The sequence below is a fragment of the Vigna umbellata genome, chromosome 1 (genome assembly GCF_029865625.1).
Source record: "Vigna umbellata cultivar VRB3 chromosome 1, Vumbellata_1.0, whole genome shotgun sequence".
Classification (NCBI taxonomy): domain Eukaryota; kingdom Viridiplantae; phylum Streptophyta; class Magnoliopsida; order Fabales; family Fabaceae; genus Vigna; species Vigna umbellata.
The window spans coordinates 91,113,325-91,130,315 of record NC_142165.1 but is presented as its reverse complement, the minus strand read 5'-3'; the positions used below and the strand labels follow the sequence as shown (position 1 = coordinate 91,130,315).

The 16,991-nt window shown below is 30.3% G+C and overlaps 2 protein-coding genes across 2 annotated transcripts; both read left to right on the top strand.

The window, feature by feature from the left end:
- The first annotated feature begins 5,741 nt into the window (after positions 1-5,741).
- Positions 5,742-6,179, top strand: LOC148206783 (uncharacterized). Its single transcript, XM_088114766.1, has one exon. It carries the CDS (start codon positions 5,765-5,767, stop codon positions 6,020-6,022), a length of 258 nt encoding a protein of 85 aa, XP_087970892.1. The 5' UTR covers positions 5,742-5,764; the 3' UTR covers positions 6,023-6,179.
- A 1,711-nt stretch (positions 6,180-7,890) lies between these two features.
- On the top strand, positions 7,891-9,632 carry LOC124830547 (uncharacterized). The gene has a single exon (XM_047304303.2). It carries the CDS (start codon positions 8,293-8,295, stop codon positions 9,394-9,396), a length of 1,104 nt encoding a protein of 367 aa, XP_047160259.1. The 5' UTR covers positions 7,891-8,292; the 3' UTR covers positions 9,397-9,632.
- The last annotated feature ends 7,359 nt before the right edge of the window (positions 9,633-16,991 follow it).

Genomic DNA, 16,991 nt, shown 5'->3' with positions numbered 1-16,991 from the left:
CCCATTTACCTCCATTCATTACCAACTTTCTATTTTCACACCATAAACCTACGGATCATTAATGCTATTCAAACTATCCCTTGTATTTCCGTCAAACTTCACTCTCTTTCTACCAATGCTTAATTATACATAATTATTTCGTTCAACAACTTTTTTCACTCAGTCTCTTCGTCTAAGTATTGTATTTTTTCTAATAATATTATTTTTAATCTATTTAGTCTATTACGACATTTCACGATAAAACTGAATGCAGAAGGCTAAAACTATTATCGCTGCCAAAACAACATTAAAGTACTAACGATGTTCTAATACATACTTATACTGAATTTGAGGACAAGCTTTTTTTAACCGTTTTTTCTTCTCCTCACACCCTTTATATGTTTCCTATAGATAAACTTCTTGGGACTATGTTCCAACAGATATTCTTGAAGAGTTGTTTGATGTCCCATAAAATCAATTTTAGAATGCATTAAATACATTTTGAAAATTTGGTTTACGTTGGGGACATTTGCACTCGTTAGAAATATCGGAGGGGAATGAGTGCGACAATGGCAAAAGGAATGGGTGAAACATTGGTGAAGAAAAGCGAATGAGATACTGTGCAAGAAATGGATAGATGTTGAGATGAAGGGTGTGAATGGAGTTAGACGAATCATTTAACATCAATTGCCAATAAGTGTTGGTAGATTATTTGTCATTAATTATGCAATTTTTTTTCAAGACTTTTTAACCCCAATCACGGATCTGTGGTCCATTGTACGAGCATATAGTGGTTTTATAATTATTTCATTTACTCATGATTAGTTAGGCCGTAAACCACTAATTCAGTTTGTCAAATTAGCCCTTTTTGTACTAAGAAAATAAATAGTTTTCATAAGAAACACTGTAATTACTTAGTTATGTGATGTCTTCAAATTTTTTCTTATATGACATTGAGAGAATTATAGTTTTAAAACACATTTATCTCTCTCCTAATTATGAATATTATAACACTTATATTTTTTATTTTATTATATTATATTTATAGTAGTATTAAAATTATATTATGCTATTTATTTTTATTTGTTAAATTGACAGAAAATATAATATTTTTTTATATTATTATTGTGCATACCCAATATAACAAATATGATATAAGTGATGAGTTATTTTCGTCATCCATTTCAATATAAAATAATTATATCATGTAACGATAATATAAAATGTAAAGACACGATAAAGTTTTACTTGAATTTTAAGGTAGGCATCAAATGTTCTTACCAGAATTTGGAATGTGGATTTTTCAATAGGTGGCAAGAGCCAAGTGATGGCTTGTATGTTCCTGAAATCCTTATTGTTTAGAAGGAAAAGCCCTTCCGCCATAACTCATGCTTATTAAACGACCAATGCACCAAATACACTTACACCAATGTCTTTGATTTTCACTTTGTCATCGCAGTCCCTGTACATGTCTGCACACTACATTGATCCACGCTAAGAATTCACCAAAGACTGGTTATCTCCATCACTTGATATTCATTTTAAGGGATTACAATGGTTCCCTTATGTGTTATTGTGAGATCACCTATTGTGATTAGCTAAAAGGAAGAACAGAGCAAGTTCATTTGCAAGAAGTTGCACTTGAAATGAAGGCCAAAGTAAGCATGCATATAGCTCTAGGGAGAAACCAACGCCGCCTACTCACCAAAGCCTTACGATGAGAGTCATTTTGTCTACTCACTAAAGCCTTATTGTTAAGACTCGTTTGTCCTGCTATCCAAAAGTTTTACAAGTAAAAATTTCGTTTGTTCACAAAAACTTTACACATAGAGCATTATATTCAGCTTAAATCGAAGCTTTATAGGTGAAACAAACCTTCCCTTTTCCCTGACTCACCAAAACCTTCTAGAAGAAAAAAGAACACAACCTAGCTTTATAATTACGAAAGAAGACATAACACTCAATCTTGTCTTCCAAAACCAACTAAATCGACTAGACAAAATACACAATCACGTCTTTTAGTCTCTTTTGCTTCCTTTTATGTTGCTTTTAGACTTGCATGCTTATTATGATGAAGATTGGAATTGTAATCCTAATGATTTGAAATCCACTATCAAGTGGTGTATTTTTCTTGGTGTTCACTTATATAATGGAAGAATAAGAAACAAGATGTTACCAATCATCCATAAGTTGAGTATCGTGCAATGACTTTGACTACTTATGAGATTATTTAACTGTGTTGGTTTCTTGCATATATGAGTATCTATGTGAAAAACCACACACCTATACATTATGACAATAAAAGTTCTATTTATATTAGTGCAAACTCAGTTTTTAATAAATGAACCAAATATATTGAAAAAATTATCATTTTACTCATCATCATCTTTAACAGGATATTATATCTTTACTAATTGTTCCTTTGACTTTAGAGATTGTATATATATTTACCAAGTCATATTTTATTTTTTATTCGATAAACTTTCAATAAAACATCTAGTCATAACTAGTCCGAGAATATTAACTTTTTATATATATTATATAACACACATCTTAAAACATTTCTACACTTCTATATTTAGAACATCAAGTATATAAATAAAAAACACTTAATAAAAGTAACATAATAAACTAAATAAATTCTAATATATTTATCAGAACGTAGACTTTAAACTATATTATAATGTAATCATGTTAAACGATTTAAAATCTTAATATACCGCCTTCAGAGTCATAATATCAAACATTAAACTATATATTCCACTAAAAATGAAATAAAGAGGGTATATTTATTTATTAGGTTTTCATATCATTAGTTAATCAACATATATTTAAATTAATTTTAATATGAAATTGGTCTTTATATAAGCTAATGAATTTATATAAAGATTTATAATTCTGTCAGGCTTAAAATAAACACACAAGAAATGAGAAACGAATAAGATAGTCTTGTTGTAAAATAGAATAAACAACTTGGGTTACAATATTGTGAAAATTGGAAATATTTTAATGTGAAACTATTCACAAGATTCTTTCTACATTCGATGTATTGAAAGTTTGAAATGAAGAAACCTTTAAGCAAAGCATGAGCCACAACACTGAGTAGTGGCCAATGGATTTCAAGCACTCTGAGAGGACATGAAGATACTATACGTAACCTTTTGTTTTATATAAATGTATATATGGTGTCGTGTTTTCAGATGAGTGTAACTTTCAGAGCTGCTTAATATGGCTAAGGGATGTGAATATCATTTTACGATTACGTACACATACACACTTACTACACTGGTTGGTCCCCTCTTTTACGATTACGTACGGATCTATGGATTATTCTCTTCCAATTGTTGCAGGTTACTTCCAAAATTATAAATATTGAAATGACTACTCAATACATCTAAACTTACTTTTATCTTAACCTTTCAATGTTAAACTATTATACTTGAAGTAATACTCATTTCTTTACATCAAATTATGGCTCGGCTTTCTTTTTTAATCTGACTTTCACTATTATTTTTTCCTACAACGTTACTCAGTTTTTTTTTTCAATGTCTGTCTTTGAATATTTTGTCACCGAGCGAATCTTTAAAATATATTTTAACAGTCTCAATCTTTTTTAGGTGTACAAATATTTAAGATGATAAATATATTAAAATTAGAAAAACTATTTTTATCAATATACTAATATATATATATAATATAAATTAAGAGATCTTTCAATTTTTATTGTTTCACTTTTAATTATGTCACTTATATTATTCATCCTTCCTATTCAATTGTGTTATTTGTCTTATATACACATATATTTAATTACTTTTTTATTAAATAAAATTACCATAGTTTTTATCCTCGTATATTCACTACTTACTAATAATTATTAATCAATTTTATGTACGTATTTTATTCTAAAAATTTAAGTGACTAAAATAAAATTATTAATGAAAAAAATATTAATAATGAATAATCATTTAAAATTTAATTTTATATATTTTTATTATTTTTATTATTTTTATTAGACTTAGAAAATCAAAAGTATTTTGTAAAAATTTAATTATTTAAAATTTATATTTTGATATAATTCATTACATTTATTTTTAAAAGATCAATTTATTTACATTAATATTTTATTCAAATATTTGATTTAAATTATATTTACGATTATTTTTATTCAAAATTTATATTTTAAATAATTTTATTTGAAATTTAAAAAGACGTAGAGATACTAATAATATCTACCCATATTTAAGCATCTCCAGGTATTTTTCACAAATACGAATAATAAGACAATAAACAAAATACTTTTTCTTAAATAAAACAGGTAATAGATCAGCACCACCCATAATCAATTAGTGGTTCAACCCGACTTAATCCATCATGAGTTGGTTACTTAATGAGTCAACCCAACCTGATTCACTTATTAGCAAGTTTTGAACCCGGTCTGACCCACCAAAGGTTGGTGGTTAAACAAGTTGACTCACTGACTTACTTAATTATAAGTTTTTTTTAATTAAAAAAAACTATATTTTTTTAATTCAAATCTAAATAAATTTCACTCTAAAATGATGTTAAACTCCAAAAATAAGTTTTTAATATTGATAATTTTTGTATCACTTGTCCATTTATAATATTAGACTCTTAAATAAATAAATCTATAATATTTTTCTCTCTTGAAACATCTTTTTTTTTATTCCCATTTACAATATAATAAAAGAAATGCTAACTAATAATATTGAAACACAAAATAATAAATAATTAAATTAAATTAGGTAGGTTGGTGAGTCAACCTAACTCACCACGGGTTCAACCCAAATGAGCGAGGTTCTAAGTAAGCCGGGTTGAAAACTAACCCGCATAAAAGAAGTGTATTTTTTCAAACTCAACCCAGCTCAAACCCGTAGTAGGCAGCAGCTCGTGGATTATAATCATTTTGACAGCACTACTCAACACAATGCTTTGTTATTGTCGTGCGTTAAGAAGGTGTTTCTACTATTCATCGTTAGATTATTTTGAAAAGTTTTTTCTTTGCCAAGTAATTTTCTTCCCTCAAACATGTTTTGTTTTTGTTTGTGTTCGTAGTTTCTATATCATAAATCAACATAAAATTGTTTATTTGCGTCATATCCTATGTAAAACGTTTTTTTTTTTCATTTTATGCATCTAAGTCAAATTAAAAATAATGTAATCGAAACAATGGGAAGTAAAGAAATGATTTTGCCCAAGTAAATTAATATTAGTAGTAAAATGTAATATTATTCTAAGCAAAGTTTAAAAGTTCACATATTAGCTAAAATGCTAAAATTTTGAGTTTGTCAAAATCTTAGAAAAGAGGTATATAATTAAGTGCAGATGAGAATTGGCCACGGAGGAATAACTGGAGGTTGAAACGGTTGACTATTTTAGGAAAAAAGTTGTCAGAAAAGAATGTTAAATCCTCAAAACTAATTCCATATAATGAGAGAAGAGCTAAATTTGTCTTAGCATTAGAGGAAAAGAGGAACTCACTCGTTTCTTTTAATGCATAAATATAATCAACGTTTATAGTTGTTTTTAAATAAAAATATAAAGATAATTTGGTTTTTGGTCTAACAGGGTATATGAATAAATACACGTGGTGTGGAGAAGCATCTGGAGAAGAAACAGCAAGGTTGTGGTAAAGGTGGCACGTGTGTGTGAGAATTGTTTGGAAGAGGACGTGTGTTAGAGGTGGACAAGTGGCAGAGGAGGTAGAAAATAGAAGTATCCTATATAAGAAAGAAAGGTTGAAAACGGAGAAGGAAGTAAGAGAAAGATGGAGCAGGATAGAAAAAGAGAGAGTGAATCAGAGAAAGAAAGGGTTGAAGGGCTTCCGATAAAGGACAGTCCCTACGTGCAATACAAGGATCTGGAGGATTATAAGCAACAGGGTTATGGGACGCAGGGCCATCAAGAACCAAAGACAGGTCGTGGTGCTGGAGCTACTGATGCACCCACTCTTTCTGGTTCTGCACTTTCCTCTCAGTCCCAAGCCACTGCTACTGCTGCAAATAATCACAAAGGACTTCCTTAGTTAACCCCACCTCCTACCCTGCAATACCTCAATAACATTTTACTCATTTCTATTATTAAACGTTTTAAATTTCCGTTTCTACTTTTCTTCTCCATGCTGTCAATTACTTATGTTACGTTGGGAAATTTATAAGGCTACGAGAGATATTGGATATTCATTCCTTTCCTTTTCCTTCTTCTTTTTTAATCAATATTGCCGCCGTCTATTTATATAGGATTTTGGTTTTTGGAATTGTTTATCAACACAAAACTTCATTGGAAGAACACCGTCTGAAAAAATACGTATGGAAAAAGAAAGCCTTTATAAACTCACTAAAGTTTATTATTATTATTATTATTATTTTCTATAGATAGCCACTCCAAATTTTGATTTTGTTTTAATTATTCTCAAATTTTATCCATAAATAGAGACATTAAACTTTAATTTTGTTTCAACTGATCCGAACTTCCTTTTCTTTTAAAAAAGCACCTGAAATATTTATTTGATTTGATTTCTTTTTTAAAATTTATTAAATTTTTTAATATGATTGTTTTATTAACTCTTGATTTAAATAATTTTCTTTAAAGATCGAGAGTTCAATACAGTGTTTGTATTTATTCGTTTTTTACGTATTAGCTTAAATGAAAATAAGATTTTAGAAATATAGAAACTAAGGGAAACAAATTTGTGTAATATATTTGCTTAGTTTACACTCTTAAGAAAAACGGAAACTAACTTGGTTACACTCTTAAAGAAAAAAGGAAATTAAATTTCAATGCGACTATTTTTAGGATAGACTTTTAGATGGAATAAGAAAAATACATATCTGGAATTCATTTTTCCAGATGTATTGGGCCTATTTCAAGGAAGAGCGGGCCTCTGAATTCTGGATACGAGACTGACGATTTCTTCCTGCATCCCTCTTTTCTTACTGTACCTCCAAACTTTTAAAATCCCACTTTTACCTCATTAAAAACTCTAATTTTGTTTTCTCTCCCATCTTGCCCTTTGCCGACTCGGCACCATCATCTTCCAGTCACTCGTCCTTCTGATCTCCAAGAAGAATTGACTGTGTCTCTGAATGAGGTTAAGCCTCTCACTCCTATGGCTTCACTTATGACTATCTTCACCTTTGGCTTCACTTATGACTGTCCATTCCCAACCGACTACGTCTAGGATTTCAAGTGTTTTGGTTGATTCTTTCCCTTAATCTTTTTTGCTTTCTAATCATGCAATTTACTTTTTTTTTTGTTGTTTGTTGTTTTCTTTATTATGGTTTTACAAATTTCTAAGTTAATTTTTTAATTTTATTGTAATTTGAGTTTTTATGATATACATCTTCATCTTTTAATATTTTTTAACTCTAATTGATTTTATTTGGTGGAATGCTTTCATGTAGATATTAAATTGAATTTTGGACCACATATTTGATTTTCTTTGAAATATGAATTTAGAATATGGTAAATCAATTCATATTAGTTATTTGAAATTTGAATATTAGGAATTCATTTTCGTTACTATTTGTGGTCACAAGTTGTGAAATATTTTCTTTTCTTTACCCTTTATTTTTATCTCAATCTGCATTTTTCTTTTCTTTGATGAGTGTACTTAAAGGAATACCTACCCTCATGTTTTTAAGATAATGCAGCACTGTACGTACTGGCTTCGTGTTTGAACTCTTTTTATAATTCAATTTCAAATTATATGCCAGACTGCGCAGTGGTCCTCCTCACCCGCACTTCGACTAAAACAATATTATTAGACCTTCATTTCCACAACAATATATACCCTTTAAAGTCCAGCTATACGCTACACACATAGATAGAGAGGTCCTCTCTCTACAAATGCCAATTCTCAGGCCCAAAAACTCACACTAAACACCATCAAGCTCTTCAAAAGCAACAAAAAAAAAACTTTAACGAGGGTTTCTATTTCACACTTGTTTAATTTAATATGGTTTTACGAAGATTATCACATAATATTGTTTTTTTAATGATGTCTGAGGAGCTTATTGGACGTGTCTTTTGTGGTATGTGTGTCCAAACCAAAGCGTTTCTCCTATTTGCTCGGGTCGCTTACGTGATGGATACAATGCCCCATTTTATTTCTTACTTTAGTGCTGGGCACCACACTCCTATACCTCTTTTTATATTCTAAATGTCCGTGTCACTCTGTCGCCCACACCCTCCTCACCCTGTTCAAATACCTTTACCCTATCAAAAACCTTAACCCCATTAATTCATCCTTCCCCGACACCTTCCAGCTTTCCAACCAAGCCTGTTCCTTCCTCAATGACCACCTCAGACATCGTCCAAGGAAAATGGAACCCTATCCAAGAAGAGGAAGACCATCAAGAAGAAGATCAATCTCAACAAGAAGAAGAAGAAGAAGAAGAAGAAGCATTGTCGCTTTCCGATCTTCCAATCAACCTCAACGACCAACCGAGCCTCCAAGAACAACGCTCTGCTGCCAACGAAGCAACTCAAGAGGAATTCAATTTCCGCTCCTGGGATGCTCCCTTTTCCAAACAACCCGAAATGTGTGCGGCTGATGAAGTTTTCTTCAAAGGCCAAATCCTCCCATTGCGTGTCTCCTTCAGCTCCGAGGCTGGCTTATTAGCCACACTATCTCAATCTCAACCACATTATGGTAAGCACTTTATCAACGAATCCTTGGATTTTCCGAGTAACAGTAGCAGTAGCAGTAGAAGCAGTAGTCTTCGAAGCCAAAACTCATCAACTAGCACCGCTAGCTCCGCTACCATCACCACCACAAAAAAGATTACAACAGTACCTCCGAGAACGAAGCCCAGAATTCGAAACCAGTTTCATATGCACCCAAGTCCGAAGCCTCAGTTAAGGGCACCCACCCCAACACAATTATCAAGCTTGGGTAACCCAGGTAGAAAATCAACGTCAGCATGGGGAATTTTCCGTTTGGGTGTGGTCCCTGCTCCCGAGATAGGATTGCAAGACCTGAAGGTTCGCAACAGATCAAACTGTGTCAGTCGCAACAGTAGTAGCAACAGCAGCAGCAACAACAGTGCGAAAAGTGTGAAAAGAAGTAACAGGAACAAGGGAAATGATGGTGTTTTGAAACAGTTAGTGGGGAAAGGCGGTGGTCTATTGAGTGGTTGTGATTGTTCTTTCCAAACAGTGCAATCGAACAACATGGTCATGATAAAAGGTGGTAACGGTGGTGGTAAAAGTAGCAACAAGACAGAAAGCATAAGGCACGCCGCGAAAGAAAAAGTGGTGGAGTTGAAGAAGCAGAGGCAAAAGCAGGGAAAGAAGGTTACGTCACGTCGTCGAACGTTTGAATGGATAAAGGAACTTCATGCAAGTCACCCTGGTGATGATGACGACGATGAAGAGGCTTTGTTATCAAACGCATGATGCTTGGATTTTACTTCTAAGATTAGATTAGGTTAATCATATTGCACCGCCTTTCTTTGCTTCCTTTAATTTGAATTAATGAAATTATAATATTGTGGTGCAGGCGTTTGTAATCAAAAGTTGCTGCTTTCTCGTGAGAAAGAGCAAGGCTGTAATCAATTTTCTTTTTCAAAATAGAAAAAAAAAACCTTTTAATTTGGGCGTGTAATTAATAATTGAATGGGGTTTGTTGAGAAGTTATGTGGAATGCATGATGAGGCTTAAATGATACGGGCGAACATGGGTGAATTGGTGTTTATGGCTGTCATGATTGAAGTGTGAATTTCGATGGTTTGTGGTTGGTTGGTTGGATGGAGAATGTGAAATAGGATTAGGGGACTGCACCAAGTCACGCGAGGCAGAGACTTTGAGAGAGAAAAGACGATGGGAAAGTCGTGAAAGAAAGAAATTAAACAAAAAAGAAAAGAAGAAAATATAGATATTGGAAATAAAAGTTATATAAGGTGGTGGAAAAAGGTTTTTCCTTCATTATTGTCTTTCCCATTTTCTGCTTTTGTGAAAGATCGAGTTTTTTAAGATGTACACAAGAAGAAGGGAAAAAAAAGGTTTTGTCTGTGGTCAATGGCAGTTATCACTTTTTGTGTGTTTATATATTCGCAATCGTTCGTGAGAAAGTTATTAAAAGAATATATCAAAAGAAATAAGCTATTAACAATCTTCGTCTTATTAATATAATAAATGTTGACGTTGTGTGTATATATTTGTATGGCAGTTGATATTAAGTATGTACGATATTTTGTATAGGGACCCATTTTACATCACCAAACTTTCAACAAGGGAAGGAATTCATGTTAAAATTCAATTAAGAGCCGGCGACAATTTTTCAGTGGAAAAGGTTCAGCTAACAAGACAAAAGTGTTTTACAATTTTAACATTTTCAATATACTTTTATTTATTAGGTGTGATAGTTGTAATTTAATATTTTATTCTGACAGGGCAGTAATGTTGTCTTTCGTTTGGCATAAATAAGCAGTCATGGGTGGACGAAGATATAAGTTTTGTATGTTTAGGTATTTGTGAGTTTTCTTTTTTTTTTTTTAAATGTCTAATTTACTTTCTCATCCTTTCTAATAAAAGAGTTTAGCCATATTAAATCAACAATAATATTTTAATAATAAAATTTGACAACATTTTAACACTAATATGAGTGGTTCACGTAGAAAACAATATTTAAAAATGAGAATGACATAGAAGAAGAGTCAAGGGAAGGGTTTGAAAGTGAGGAGGTTCATTTTCTATCTTCAGAATTTGAATATGAGGCAAGGTGTGAGAGAGAACCCAATCTTAGAGAGAGAAAGCGAACCCTAGAGTGAGTCTCGCTCCCTCCCACCCAGCCAACCTACCTCTTCTCATAAACGTGTCGGTGCAAGCATGGTCCGCCGAAGTTCCACATGAGGAAGTGGTGTTCGTTCCGATGACCAGCAGCGTTGGAACCTTTGATTGAAACCGCCACCGACAAAGGCGTGTTTTGAGCTACCGCCATTTACGTCTACTCACTCACCCAATCATTGTGGTTCGTCTTCCTCGGAGTGTCGCGGTCCTTTGTTCGTCGGAGTACCGTCGTCGACGTTTACCCACCCATCCATCTTGCTCTGTGCCACCCACCGAGAGGCGTTGGTGTTCATTAAAACGTGGTCGGACTCTCTTTGTTCATTAAAAGTTGATTTAGTTTGTTTAAATTTGTTAGAGCATTTATGTGTTGTTGTGTTTTTTGGGTATTTTTCAAGGTATGGTTTAGTGTGGGATGAAGTTGTGTAGAAGATTTAGTGGTTGATGGTGTTTTTGGATGGAAAGTATGAAGTTCTTTTCTAATTTTTTTGACCATTTACTGGTTTAGTTCTTTTGATACAATTATTATGTCACTTATATACAATTCTATGTCCAAGGAACCATTCTTTGTAAAACTCATGGTGCAGAAACTGCAGTGGTAGTTAAGGCAAAATAAGTGGGGACTTCAGGCAAATGTTTTGCACAACCAGGTCAAATACGTTACAGGTACAACACTTGCACACTCCAAGCCAACCAAACTTATAAGTTTTTAATGTTTATTTATGCAAATAAAAATTTTATTGTTTCATTGATATGTTAAATAACATTATTTGTATGTTGGACTTTGTTTGATGTAGATATGATTATGGAGTTATTGTTTTGAAATTTATGGAGTTGTGGGATGACGTTGAGAAATACGAAGACAACACAATGCCCACATACGTAACTGTAAGTTATAAAAATTTTCATTTTTTGGGAGCTTTGATAGAAGATGTTGCATTTTATTAATATGTTGTGCATTTATCTCTTTGCAGGAGGAATTGCAACAGGTTAGGGAGAAATATGTTTGTGATTGGATCTTGGATGTGGACAATATGCGGAGGGATGAAGTGTTGCGAGATTTAGGTCTTATGTAGATGTTGTTGAATAAGGATTTTGCAATGTAATTGATGTTTTGTTTACAATTTTTTGAATAAGTATTTATGAGGTCTGAATGTACATATTTTTTGTTAGAAATGTTCAAAAAAAATGTATTGGTTACATTTATTGATAATCAAATTTGAAGATGAGAATGATCATTGTTTACGATGTATGTACTGCAGTCCCCACAAAATTTGGATGTCATTATTTAAGAAATCTTGTATGTACAGGGTTCTATGTAGAATAAATGATGAAAGATGCAACATATTTAGCTTAAGTCTTAATGAATGTGTCAACATGACTTGTATGTCCATTAAGTATGAACAAAAGAATTGTGCACTTTAAAATGAATGTCATTTTCATAGTTGACTTGATTGTGCAAAACCTTTGTCCGAAATCCCCACTTATTTTGTCTTTGCTGTCACAGCAGTTTTTGCACCATGGGTTTTACCAATATTGTTTCCTTGAACATGAAATTGTATATAAATTTCATAACAATTGTCTAGACATCACTTTTATGTTCAAATATTGTTAAGGAAGAAATTGAAACTTCAAAATGAATGTCATTTTCATAGTTGACCTGGCTATGCAAAACATTTGCCTAAAGTCCCCACTTATTTTGACTTTGCTACCAAAGCTGTTTCTGCATGATGAGTTTTACAAACATTGTTTCCTTATACATGAAATTGTATATAAATGTCATAATAAAGGTATCAACATCACTTTTATGCTAAAATATTGTTAAGGGAAGAAACTGAAACTTGAAAATGAATATCATTTTCATAGTTGACCTCGTTGTGCAAAACCTTTGCCTGAAGTCCCCACTTATTTTGCTTTTGCTACCAAAACTGTTTCTATGAGTTTTACAAATATTGTTTCCTTGAACATGAAATTGTATATAAATTTCATAAAAATTGTCTGGACATCACTTTTATGTTCAAATATTAAGAAAGAAATTGAAACTTCAAAATGAATGTCATTTTCATAGTTAACCTGGCTGTGGGAAACATTTGCCTGAAGTCTCCACTTATTTTGACTTTGCTACCAAAGTTGTTTCTGCATCATGAGTTGTACAAATATTGTTTCCTTGGACATGAATTTGTATATAAATGTCATAATAAAGGTCTCAACATCACTCTTATGTTAAAATATTGTTAAGGAAGAAATTGAAACTTGAAAATGAATATCATTTTCAAATTCTGAAGAGAGAAAATGAACCTCCTCACTTTCAAACCCTTTCCCCTATTCTCTTTCCACGTCATTCTTATTTTTAAATATTGTTTTTCACGTGAACCACTCACATTTTGACACGTGATTAGTGTCAAAATGTTGTCAAATATTGTTGTTAAAGTATCATTGTCCATATTAAATAGTTGTCAATAGTATCTTAACATACTTATACTTATGCTTTTTGTAATAAAAAAAAATCTTCAACGAAAAAGTGTATATCAATGTAACTTTTTCCTAAGACTATGATATTTTAACAACTTTTTTGAAAATAGACTACGTGTTACTATTTTATTGGTCCATATATTTAAAACGGACCAATTACAAACTACCACATATGTTGTTGTAAAAAAGTTGTCAAAAAAACATTATTAAAGAGATATTTTCATTTTTCCTATTGAGTTTACTGGCACATTGGTTGGGTTCATTCGGTGAATCATAACACACTGGTTGCTCCACCTATCTTATTTGTGAATGTTTGTGGCTTAGACTAGTGCTCCTAGATTTAGCATATACACATATACATCTCATTAAGGTGTATTGTGACAATAAAATTTATATGACATTACTAACAATTTTGTTCAACATGACTGTAAAAAAACAGGTAGAAGTTGATATTGTTCATCAAGAAAAAACTTCATAAGAATATTCTAGAATTGCTAAATATTGGATCTGAAGACCAACTTACAAATATTCTTATGACAAGTCAGATTTTTCAAAGATTATTATACAAATTGGCAATGTATGACATCTATTTTTCAACTTGAAAGAAAATGTTGAAATGAATATATTCTGTTAGCTAAATTATAGGTTTATAATATTGTATAATAACAACTTTCTTTATTTAGTCCTTATTTGTGGGAATAAAATGTTATAAAAACAAAATATTTGTATATAAGAACATATGAATGAAAATCATATAATGAATTATAATCATAAACAAAAAAAAAAATGTAGATTCTTAGTTGGTATTCACCAGGAATATGAAAAAGCAAAAGGTATAAAACTACTATAAAAGTAAAAAGTTGATTTAAGAGTTATACCACAACTTAATAAGTCACTTTGATGTATAGGAGACTTTGATAGTTGTGTGTTATTGGAGTCTTGGATAATTGTGTGTTATTGGAGTTGTAATTTTGTTAAAAAAATTACATAAGTAATAATACTTTTCAGTATTCATGGATGTGGGTCATGAGGTGCCAATTCATGTGAAATTTATTATGTTTTTAAAATAAATCGTATGTATTTTTGTTTGAAGAAATTAATTTCCTGTTTTAGAATTCTTAATAGTCGCACAGAGATGATGTTCTAATTAAGGGAGAAAAAGAAACAGTTTGGCATATTGACAAAAGTCAATGTTATGTGTGTGGATCAATCTCTATGTATGTCAGACTTTTCATAATGGAAAGATATACTGGTTCTCAAGTGAATATTTGCAAAAGTTAAAAAAAAAAAAAACTACTACAAAATTGAAGAGTCTGGGAGTTGTTATCACAATTCAATAAATCACTTATGTTTATTGGAGGAATAGATATTGAAGAGTTTGTGATTTTGTTTAGAAAAATTGTAGGAGAAGGTTTGTAATTTCGTAAAAAGAAATCTATAAAGAGTTTTGCAACTTTTATTTAGAAAAAATTGTATAAGAATATTTGCAATTTTTTTTTAAAAAAAAATTGTATGTTGAATAATAATATTTGAGTATTGGTGAATGTAGTAGGCCTTATTATGTATGTTAAATTTATTGTGCGCATTTTTGTTAAATTTTGTGTTATCATTTGAGTTCGTTTTTATTTATTCTAAACAAATTTTAATCCATAACTTCTTTTATAAACATAAGTACAGTATTCAAATATAACTATTCTTTTAAGTATGAATTTAACTAAATTGAAATCTTAAGAAAAGAAGATGATATAGAATTTTTAGGCTAAAGAGAAATTTATTTTAACTTAAAATTTAATAGTTTATAAAGAATCATTAACTCTCTAACTATTGCAAAATGTGATAATAGATAAGATATAAGATCTATTAACTAGTGTAAGGTGTAATAAAAAAAACATTTGAGTATAGGAGAAAAAAATTTCAAAGAAGACAAAAGGAAAATTGAGAGAAAGAGAAAAAGTAAGAGAAAAAAATTAGATAGGTTATATATATATATATTATATTTAAAATTAAATTATTTGTACTAATATTAATTAAATTTAGAAATATATTTATTTATTTTTAAATAGACCAAAAAAAATCCCTTGATCAGACATACAAAAGAATTGAACAACAAATTATAATTTAGATATAACCCAAATTTATTAGATAATTGATTAAAGTTTACTAAGTCTAGAAAATAATTTATATACTTAAGATAGTATCAAAGAACGTAAAACTAAAACTTGGAAAAATAAACACTATAACGTAATTTAAAATTTTACGAGACTCAAATATATTTTAAAAAAAAAACAGGTGTAAGTCAATTAACTAATTTAGAGTGTCCCACTATGTAGGGATTATAGATGGTATAATTATCATTTGAATAAAAAATAACGAGGATTCTAAAAAAATTAAATAGAAAGAAATTTATTGAAATCCGGAATATTTTGTAGAAACTTGACTTATCATTAAATACATAAAATATTAATAGATAATAAAATAAGTTTGTATGGATTTCAAACTCTAAGATACAATTTATAAAGGAAAAAAAATATTCTAATGAGAAAAAATATATTTTATGACAATAATATAAATATGAAAGACTGTTTATTAATTGAATTGTCATACAACATATTAATAGTATAATTTTATTTATTAACATAAGCACTTTTTATCTAGTAGAAAAATATAAAACTAGTTGTAAAATAAATAAAGACTATTTGCAATAAAATTAAAAAATGTATTTATTTCAATTTTATTATTATAATAACAAATAATAATTATTATTTTATTATTTTCTATTATCATAAAAAATAAATATACATATACGTAACATATTTTTTCACTAGCAAGATATAAACATTTTATAATTATTTTATAATTAAATAGACTTGATTAATAAAACTTTATCACAAGAATGTATAATTTTGGTGATAAAACTTATTTAAAATTAACGTTTATTAAATTATGTAAACAAATTATGAAAATAAGTTCAAAATTGTGAAATCTATAGATTATTTTTATATAAATCAAATACGTTTCTCATGAATTGATCCTAATCCATAATTAATTCTTTATAGTTATTTAACCTAACTGATTACCGTACTCGTTGTTAGAACCAAATAATACAGAATCTGAATAATTCACATTCAAACGTTATTGCATGTAAAAACAACGATGACTGATACCATGAAGAAAACAACACTTGCCCAACATTCTATTCTATACGTTTGACTGTAAGTGCCACCATGGCTCTAAATGTTAATGTGAGGCTCAAGAATCCTCTGCTTCAAACTTATTCTCTTTCTGTCTTTGTCAAACCACTCTTATGCTAATTTTTAAAACACAAAATTTCCTTATGTAAGTGGAATTTTTCTAACATAGTAAACGTCAATTGTCATAGCTACGAGGTATAGAGACTCTGAACTAGAACATATAAACTATATATCTTTACTTTTTTCCAAGAATGAAAAGATTCTACACTCATTCTTATTTTTCCTTACACTACTACAATTTAGTATAATGTATGTTAGTATTAAAGGGATAGGAAATAGGTATAGTCTATCACCCCTATACAATCCTTGATCTCAAATATATGCTAAGAAAATAAAAAATCGAAAATGAGTTTAACAGCGTATCAATGTTAAGGCAGCCACATCTGAAATAATTCACCTTTCCTCATGGAAACTGAACATTTTAAAGGAGAGGGACCTAAAACGATGGCCATGGCATTACTTTTTTATGTCATACTTATTTAC